Source organism: Telmatherina bonti (assembly GCF_933228915.1).
Source record: "Telmatherina bonti genome assembly, chromosome: 6".
NCBI classification, from domain to species: domain Eukaryota; kingdom Metazoa; phylum Chordata; class Actinopteri; order Atheriniformes; family Telmatherinidae; genus Telmatherina; species Telmatherina bonti.
In genome coordinates this window covers 31,330,070-31,340,381 of record NC_136624.1, presented here as the reverse complement: position 1 = coordinate 31,340,381, position 10,312 = coordinate 31,330,070, and the positions used below count along the sequence as shown (strand labels likewise).

General features: G+C 41.1%; 1 protein-coding gene across 1 annotated transcript; it reads left to right on the top strand.

Moving 5' to 3' along the window:
* Positions 1-2,104: 2,104 nt before the first annotated feature.
* Positions 2,105-6,962, top strand: irf6 (interferon regulatory factor 6; the record flags this gene model as incomplete). Its single annotated transcript, XM_079242116.1, has 7 exons — positions 2,105-2,278; positions 2,615-2,810; positions 2,881-2,979; positions 3,089-3,328; positions 4,677-5,069; positions 5,399-5,517; positions 6,720-6,962. The coding sequence occupies 7 exons, from the start codon at positions 2,105-2,107 to the stop codon at positions 6,960-6,962; spliced, it is 1,464 nt and encodes a 487-aa protein (XP_079098242.1).
* Between the last annotated feature and the right edge of the window lie 3,350 nt (positions 6,963-10,312).

Below are 10,312 nucleotides of genomic sequence, written 5' to 3'. Positions count from 1 at the left end.
TTCTGGCACTTTCAGACCCAACCGTGTTCACCAAGTGGGCTAACAGTGAAAGTGAATCAGCCACAGCTAAAATATCTGCATAAAATGGTCCCCTTATTCATTTTAAAACTGTAATGGCAATACGCAGTCACAACAGCTTGGCACCTCCGCTTCACTAAGGTCCCCACCTGGTCTCAGGTTGCTGTGAGATGACATCCCATTCCTCAACTACAAGTTGTTGAAGGTCATCCAGCGTGGTCATCGTGGTCCCTCTTGCACTAATAGCAAGCCCAAGATGATCCCTAAAGTGTGCAGTTGAGCTGATATCTGGTTTGGTAGCAGGCCATTTCATGCTCTCCACTCTCAAATTCTGCAGGTACTCTGTGATTTTCCTGCCTCTGTGAGGAAGAGTGCGGTTGTCCTGGAAGATGGAGTTAGGTCCCAGATTCTGGAAATTCCCCACTGCTTCCAGACTCTCATTCCAATATGTCTGCCTATCAGTTTGATGCCAGTCGGGTGCCAGTCATAAATCTGTGGCTGGCACACACCTGGTAATGCCTGAAAACTCTAAACAAGAGTGCATACCAATAGAAGATAATTGCAGATCATTTTTGTAAACAATGACAAAACAAAATGAAGCATAGAGTGGTTTATTGAACATGATTACTGTAACCCTGAACCTTTTCCAGCAATCATTAGTGAAAAGCATTCAGGGAATTGGATAATCAGTCATTTTTACAATCTCTAAGCTTAATAAAACTTAATAAAGTCAAGCAGATAAGCAGAGGAGCTCTCCTCTCTGGTTTAAGATTAGATATGGCCAACCTGTGTAAGTTTTCCATTGGCTAGTTTTGTTTGATTTAAGTATGTGGCCTCAAGGCAAATCATATGTTTATTTAATGAAAAGAAAGAATAACCTAAGAGATTTTTTTTTTTTTAAATCTCAACGTGTGCAATTTCTTTTTATCTGCTGTTGACTTTACTGCATGCCCTAAATTTTGTTTTCCATATGAGGTTTCTCTATTTTTGTTGGGACATCTGGAACCTCTAACAACCACCAGTCCCTGATCCAGAATACTAAATTTAGTCATTAGCATCACGGAGACGTTATGCTTATTAATCCGAAACTGGAAAAACAAAAAAACAGATGCTGACACACAATGTGAAAAGTTTCTGGGTGTGGTTGGTTACTGATCATCACCCATCATCCTGCCTTCAGCCACTTCACAGAGCACGTAGACAAATGTAGATTTACATGCAGACTCCCACTCTGCTTGTAACCTGAGTAGGTCAAATAAAAATCAAAAAGTATAGTACAAGCTTTTGGATTTTATTGAAAAATAAAGTATTTATGTGAGAAAATCAACCAGTACGAGTCCAGGCTCCATGTACACCTTATTTAAATAAAATAAACATACATATCCTTATTACTAAAAGCAGAATAAATGTTTATCCTGACTGCTGATGTCGGCTAATGACTATATTTTCCTCCAGGAAGGTGCTTAACGACAGAAAAATGACCAACAAGCTACTGAAAGGTGTGACACCGGCGTGACGTCACTACTGTACCTGAGTTTCGGTGAGGAGGAAAGAGGGGGGAGGGGGAAAAAAACACACACACACACACACATCGGCTCTTCAAAATCCCCAGAGGTAAAATCTTCATTCGGAGCTTTTTTTTCCCCTCTCTTTTTTTATTCATTAATCGGCATCGAAGTGATCGTTTTTCTCCTTTCAGGTGAGTTTGAACCTTCACAGGAAACAGACGCTTTTCTTCTCAGCTGTTGGCTCCCAGTCAGACAACTTCCTGCTTTAGCCCAGGTACGTTTACCGTCCTTCATGGTCGCGTTTGCTTGCTCTCACTTAAATCTAGCTTGGAACAAGTTTTTATTGTTGTAAAAACTACATATACACGTATAAGATACATCTGCAAACCGAGGCGTTAATACGATACATTCACGTCTGAAGCTTTGTTGCTTTGAATGTTCGGAAAATCCGGATTTGCAGGATTTTGGTAAAAGAGTGTTGCAGCATTGTTTGGTGTACTCGCAGTTTGGAAAATTACTCAGACTTCCATGCAAGTGTAGGGTGGACGGACTGGTTTATGTGTGTTTTGTCAGCCAGGATGTCAGTCACCCCGCGACGTGTCCGCCTCAAGCCGTGGCTGGTCGCCCAGGTGGACAGCGGACGATACCCAGACCTGGTCTGGATTGACCGCGACAACATGCGCTTCAAGATCCCATGGAAACACGCCACACGCCACACACCCCAGCACGAGGACGAGGACACCATATTTAAGGTAAAGAATATTTGGGTCCTGTTAAATAAGGTGTTTGTTTGAGTTATTATGGGTTTTAGCTCTGGGGAAGGGTCGTTAGTGCAGGACTGTGTTTGGATTTGTCTTTTATAAAGAGGCTCCATGCAGGACTAATGTTTAGGTCAGAAACATCAGCCTTCATGGTGGCATTACCATTCACCTGGCACAGCTGACACTTGTGCAAACTGCAACCACAGACAAAACCCATGCAATGTGCCACCCGGCAGCAGGACAAGGGAGCATAGACATAAACATACAAAATAAATAAATAAATAGACAACACTGTGTAACGGAGCTCTGTTCTTACTTTTCCTTTAGGCATGGGCTGTAGAAACTGGGAAGTTTCAGGAGGGAGTTGATGAACCTGATCCTGCTAAATGGAAAGCTCAGCTTCGATGTGCCCTGAACAAAAGCCGAGAATTCAGACTCATCTACGATGGCACCAAAGAGGTTCCCATGGTTCCTTTGAAGATCTATGATGTCTGCGACATCCCACAACCCCTCAGTAACCAAGGCAAGTAAGAACTGTTTATTTTATAGACTTAAATATTTTTTTATTTTAAATGCTGCTTTTTGCCCCACAGCCTCTTCAGATGCAGGTTCTCGGACTCCAGGAGATTATGATGACGATGATAACATTGATCCACACACACCAGAGTCTCCTCCTCCATACCCATCCAATGGTGAGTGGCTTTTAATGAAGCATTGCTGTTATGGCAGTATAAGCTTTCAATAGAAAAACTAAATAGTTATATTGCTGTTAAAGAAATTCTTCTCTCTTTTCTCATTTAGGCACCAGTCCTTCTCCGCTTATAATGTGGTCTCCAATGGGTTCAGAGTCATCCATGCATCCTAACAGCTGCCCCCCATCAAACGAGGTCTGGCCTAAAGAGGAGCCCGTAGATGTGGAGATGCATCCATCACCCATGATTGAAATGCCCACTCCTACTCTGCCTGATCCCCTGCTGCAGCCTTCTCCTCTGTCAGATGCTTTTTTTGCCTCTCCAGAAATGTGGATCAGCTCCCTCCCAAGTAAGTGTTTTCTTTGTAGTTTTTATTTATTTGTTTTTTGTAAAAATTCACCAAGCAGCTGGTCACAAACCTCAAAGTACCAGCTCAGGCAGGGAGATGTTTTCAGTTCTGTTCATTTATTTGAATGATTGACATTAAATAAACATGAAATAAACTTTTTTTTAAAATGAAACTTAGAATAAAATGGAGGGCTCATTTCTGTACTAATATGGATAGATTTCCTTAAAACTGTGAACAGTCAACAGGTCTTCTATTTTTAGATCTATTTTTTATTGCTTGCAACGTCCAAATTAAAATAAAAAATCCTCAATAGTTGTGCTTTCATTTCTTCTAATGTGGAGATTTCTAAAGGAAGTTTTTGTCTTTTTTTTACTGTCGCCTCATGCACACTTAGGATGTAGGGTTGGAACAAAGTCTAGATTCGATGCAATCTGTTGGTTTAAACTAAGCCATTTATAATGAATTGGCTCAGATTGATGGAGGTTTGAACAGTGGCCTGTCTGTGTGGAGTTTGCATGTTCTCCCCGTGTATGTGTGGGTTCCCTCCAGGTACGCTGACTTCCTCCCACCATCCAAAGACATGCTTGTTAGGTTAATTGGTGACTCTAAATCAGGGGTGCCCAAGTCCAGTCCTCGAGATCTACTATCCTGCAACCCGTGTCCAGCACAGCTGAGTCAAATAGCTGAATTCCTCTTCTGCATGTCATTAAGCTCTGCAGAGAACTGCTAACGAGCCACTTATTTGATTCAGGTGTGTTAGAGATGGGTTGCACCTAAAAACAGCAGGATGGTAGATCTCGAGGACTGGACTTGGGCACCCTTGCTCTAAATTGTCTTGCGGAGTGAGTGTGAGCATGCATGGTTCTTTGTCTCTCTGTGTTGGCCCAGTGATGGACTGGTCCAGGGTGTAGCTGCCTCTCGCCCAATGATTGTTGGGGATAGGCTCCAGCTTCCAGTGACACTTGATTGGACTAAGCGCCTAAGAAAAGAGATAGATGGATAGATAGACTGGTTGGCTCAAACAGATGCCTGTAAAGTTTACTGAGATGACATTTTGCAGTGATATTATACAAATAAAGATTAACTGAATTGAAAATATCTGTTAGCCAAATAACTGACTGACAGATAAATTTTAACACTGCATTTGGTTGTGAAAGCATTACTCTCTATCGATGAAAACCTGATTGTGGGATGTTTGAAATGTTAGAACATCACTGTAGGATATTGTGATTCTGTGCATTTGGGTTGATTCTTTTTTTTTTTTTTTTTTTTTTTTTACACTGAAGTGTTTCTTTGGATGAGAAGTTTGAGCATGTCAGTATCATGTCTACCTCCATCTCTGACCCAGTGACAGACCTGGAGGTTCAGTTCTTGTACAGAGGGAAGGAGATGTGTCCCACCGTGACTGTGAGCAACCCACAGGGCTGCAGGCTGTTCTACGGCGACCTTGGGCCAATGGTCAACCAGGAAGAGCTGTTTGGGCCAGTGAACCTGGAACAGTTGCGCTTCCCGACCCCGGAGCACATCACCAATGACAAGCAGAGGGTCTTTACAAGCCGCCTGCTGGATGTGATGGACCGAGGTCTGATCCTGGAGGTCAGCGGCCATGATATCTACGCAGTCCGCCTGTGCCAGTGTAAGGTGTACTGGTCCGGCCCCTGCGCTCCATATACAGCTGCACCAAATCTTATAGAGCGGCAGAGGAAGGTCAAACTCTTCTGTCTGGAGTCTTTTCTCAGCGGTAAGTAACATATTTACTTTTTTCCCCCTCAATTAACTACTGAGTAGAGCAACGAGACAGAGGTTTTGTATTAAAGCTGAAAATAAGATCAGACATTCATATGCCGATGTTAAACGTTAACATAATTTCTGTATAATCTTCCTAACAAACAAACTATCCTCCAACTTCTGAGTTTTATAACATTCAGTTTGGGGAAAGGAAAAAAAAAAAAAAAAGCAACCAACAAATACAACCTTTCTCTTCTTCATCTCCTGCTTTTGTCCAGGAGAACTTAACCTACAGACTGATGGGACAAAGGATTCTTACCAGTGTTTTTCTTTAACATGCAGGTGTGATAGCTCACCAGCGCGGCCAGACTCCAGACCCTCCTCAGTTTGACATCAGTCTGTGTTTTGGAGAAGAGTGGCCTGATGGAAGACCCAGGGAGAGAAAACTCATCATGGTTCAGGTGAAAAATGTTGACCTAATTCTGTTGACCGTGCTACTTCTTTGCTGATTTAAATGGTTAATGTACAAATGTGGGGCATCTATTTCTCTGTCTTCATCTAACAGTGCAATCTTTCATGTGGACGATATAATATTAGTCAACTTTAGTTGGCCCTTCATACACTGACTACGAGACTTACAGAGTAAATATTTTTCCCATAGTTTTTCTCTACAATTCTGTTTTTTTGTTGTTTTTTTGCAAGAAGTAGTTTGTGAATGATATCAAAATCTTAGCATGATCACAGGCTGATAAATGAGACAGACCAGCATGTGAGCAGTGGATCTATTCCCATTCCTGCTGCTTAGCTAGATCCAGTCGCGAAATAAACCACATCTCCTCCTCTCAGGCAGAAGTTAAAGCTCTCTTTGTCTGAACGGTTAGTATTTTAGTGCAGCTGGGATATTGTGAGAATAATCAGTACTTTTCCTTATTTAGTCATCTGTAACACAGATTTTTTTTTGGATGGTTTCAATGTGATTTACGTTTGTGTTTGTCTTTTATAACCCACATCCTGTTCAGATCGGCCCAGTTATATACTATTCTGCTTATTTTTTGGTGTTAATGCACTAGATATTCAATTCAGCTTTATTTGTATAGCTCCACTTCACAACAATGACATCTCAGGGCACATTACAGACACATCCATTCACGCCAATTCATAATAAATATTAGGGGTGGGAAATTGAATTGAAAAAATATCAGGATTTTTGCTTCACAATTTTAAAAGATATTTTTGTGAATTTTTTTTCAAATAAATATAATCTATTTTTTTTTTTTGTCATTTTAGTGTTTTTATTGATCTTTTTACTTGTCTTCTTGGGCATTATAACAGCAGAATGGTGGTCTGGCTACTGCAGTGTTTTTTCCTAATTGAAACCAAGGAAAATAAGTTGCCAAAAAAAGTTTTGTACTTTTTATTTTTATTTTTTTTTTTTAGGTTTTTAGTTGACAAAATCAGCAATATCAAATATTTGTGAGAATTGCAGTTTTAATTGAATCGACACCCAAGAAATCATACCCAGATCGAATTGGGACAAAAGCATACTGTCACAGTCCTGATCAATAGTCTAGCTAAAAGGAAAAAAAACGATTGCATCAAATATCTATTGTGTATTTTTAGAAGTCTTCAGACACTCGTATTCTGACCCTCGTTCTCCTTGCAGGTCATCCCTGTGGTGGCTCGAATGATAAGTGAGATGTTTTCAGGAGACTGCACCCGTTCTTTTGACAGCGGCAGTGTTCGCCTGCAGATTTCAGTTCCAGACATCAAAGACAACATAGTGACCCATTTAAAGCAGTTGTATTGCCTCCTGCAGAACCACCAGGGCCAGGAAGGCTGGGCCTTGCCTCCTGGTCCAGGCCTACCCATTGCCTTTGCTGACTCTGTGAAGCAACCCACTCTGTGAACTGATATAAGTCTGTAGGTTTCACAGCATTACTGAAAGTTACTAGCTGTTAACCAAGGAGTACTTATGTGTAATCAAGTCTAGATGTGTGCTTTAGGATTTCTGTGCTTTTTGTCTTCTTTCTCGTAAAACCGTGCTGTGATTATGCTTTTTAGATATTTAAAAGCAGTGCAAAGAGTTGTGGCTCGGTGTGCAAAAAGCATAGAAACATGCGGTTGCTATGTGGGCCAGAGTCCTGCTTGCTACAAGGCAACAGATATCATAGTTAATAAGTTACAGATATTGCCGTCTCTTATTTATCCAAATCGGGTAGTGATGACCTGACTGTACTAGATGTAGTCAATCATGAAACGGGGACAGATGTCTCTTTATCTTTTGACTCTTCATAACTTGGAGCAGTGCATATAATAGGCCATTTTTACATTTTTATATATATATATATATTTTTTTTTTTTTCTTTTAGAGCTAATGCTGTTCAAAGTATGGATATCAACAAATTTATACAGTTCACAGGCCAGCAATAATCAAAAGATTAGGTGGATCAACTCTTCAAAGACACTGATGGAGTTTGATCATCATTTTGTCTTCAACCATCTTATTTGTCAATTTACTTAGTAGACTTTTTAATATCACTATTGTTGTTATTCTACTGTAAATTTAATCCAAGTCACTTGTATCAATTACCTAAACAATGTTCAGCTACATGGGTTCTTTTTATATGGATTCCACTGCACTTTGGGCACTGAATTGATTCTTGGCATGTTGGATGTATTTACCATGTTATTGCATGTTTATTTTAACAATAAAACCATAAAGATATTTTCTTTTCATCCATGCAAATGTCTCTTGGCAGTATGTGTTTTGTGGTGGTCTGGCTTGTGATGCAGGGGGTAAACTACCTCCAGATGTGCTCATGGAAGACAGCTGACCTTTAATTGTTTATTGGAACAGCAACATGCCTGGTGTGAGTTGCTGAAATGCCAAATAAAAAAAAAAATCTCTTAGCATGGAGATGATGGATAAATTAATACCAAACAAATTAACACTATCCAAATTTTTGGAGGACATTGTTACATTAAAATACTGTTATGTAACGTCTGGCGTTGTCTGGACGCGCTGACGTTGCGCTAACGTATTGTGTCATTTCCTGTTTCCCTAGCGTGTGTCACTGCGGATTGCTACGAGCCGTTGGCTCCTTTAACTTCTTTCTAACTTCTATCTATTGTTAACCAACCACTCACTTTAGCGCACAATATCTTCCCAAACCACTGTTCTATATATTGCATTTATTTTTGGGATCTTTGGCTTTCTGTTTACTGACTTAAACAGCTCAAGCACTCGGTTTTAGCATGGCTGCTAGCTCTCTTCCCACACCCCGGTCCCCTGCCTTTTCTTGCTCGGTGTGTCTGATGTTTAGCTACTCATCCGCCTCCTTTAGTGATAACAGTAGGTGTATTAAGTGTAGCAGCTTGGGAGCCTTGGAGGCGAGGCTCTGTGAGTTAGAAGCCCAGCTCCGCACTCAGTTAGGGAAGCAGTTAGTCAGCAAGCCCCCATTAGCCAGTGCGGAGCTACCAGCCAGGGCAGCCGTCCCTCAGCAGTTCCCGCGCAGCCGGGAGCCGAGGCGGGCTGGACGGCGGTCGGGCGGAAGCGTAGCCCCAAACCAAAACCCACTGGCCACCACCGACCTGTTCACGTTTCTAACAGATTTTCCCCGCTCGGCGACACACCTGCTGAGGCAGAAACCCTGATTATAGGTAGTTCCATAGTCAGAAACGTGGCTCTAGAGACACCGGGGACCATAGTCAAATGCATTCCTGGGGCCAGAGCGGGCGACGTCGAATCGTATTTGAAACTGCTGGCTAAGGCTAAACGTAAATACCGTAAGATTGTAATTCACGTCGGCGGTAACGACACCCGGTTACGCCAATCGGAGGTCACTAAAATTAATGTTGCTTCGGTGTGTAACTTTGCCAAGAGCATGTCGGACTCCGTAGTTTTATCTGGTCCCTTGCCAAATTTAATCAGCGATGACATGTTTAGCCGCATGTCATCCTTCAACCGCTGGTTGTCTAGGTGGTGTCCCGATAACAACGTGGGTTTTATAGATAATTGGAGCACTTTTTGGGGAAAGCCTGGTCTTATTAGGAGAGATGGCATCCATCCCACGTTGGATGGAGCCGCTCTCTTATCTAGCAATATGGACTCTTTTATTAGTCAGCTAAATTGACAACTCAGGGTTGGGACCAGGAGGCAGAATTGTAGTCCTACACACTTTTCTGCAGCTTCCCACCTGCCGCCGCCCACCCAAAACCCCATTCCGACCTTATACAACTCCCCAGCAGTAAGAATTAAACAACACAAAAACACTTCTGGGGTTAATCGTGAAAACCTCATAAAAATAAAAACAATGGATCTAATAAAATCTGAAAATAAGACAATAAAGTGTGGCCTACTGAATATTAGATCCCTCCCAAATAAGTCTTTATTAGTCAATGACTTGATAGGTGATCACCACATTGATTTATTCTGTCTTACGGAAACCTGGTTACAGCAAGAGGATTATGTTAGTATTAATGAAGCTACGCCAGCTAACTATTTAAACTTTCACATTCCTAGAACTACAGGCAGAGGAGGAGGTGTTGCAGCTATTTTTAAGTCAGAATTTTTAATTAATCCTAAGCACAAAACTAACTATAAATCCTTTGAATTCCTGACATTAAATTTATCTCATCCAAAATGGAATTCAGAGAAACCGCTCCTTTTAGCATTAGTGTATCGCCCACCTGGACCTTACTCCGAGTTTCTGACCGAATTCTCTGATCTCTTGTCTGAGTTAGTGCTGACTACTGATAAGGTCATTGTACTAGGTGATTTTAATATTCATGTTGACGTTGAAAATGATAGTTTAAACATTTCCTTTAGCTCTATTCTAAACTCAATTGGGTTTTCACATAATGTCAATGGAGCCACTCACTGTCATGGTCACACTCTTGATCTTGTTCTAACATATGGTATTGAGACTGATAAGCTCAAAGTATTTCCTCAAAACCCTGTCTTGTCCGATCACTTCTTGTTAACCTTTGAATTCACTTTATTTGATTACTCACTGACCAAAAATAAATTCTACTATATTAGATGTTTATCAGACAATAATATTACAAAATTTAAACAATCAATTGAATCAATTTTTTCACCTCTACCATGTGTTAGCATGACTGAGAGTCCCCCTTTAAGCCTTACTCCTGCTCAGATTGATCAACATGCTGATACTATAACAGCTTCAATGCGTACAACCTTGGATAATGTTGCTCCCCTAAAGAAGAAGAAATTAGGTAAGATTATGAAGGCTC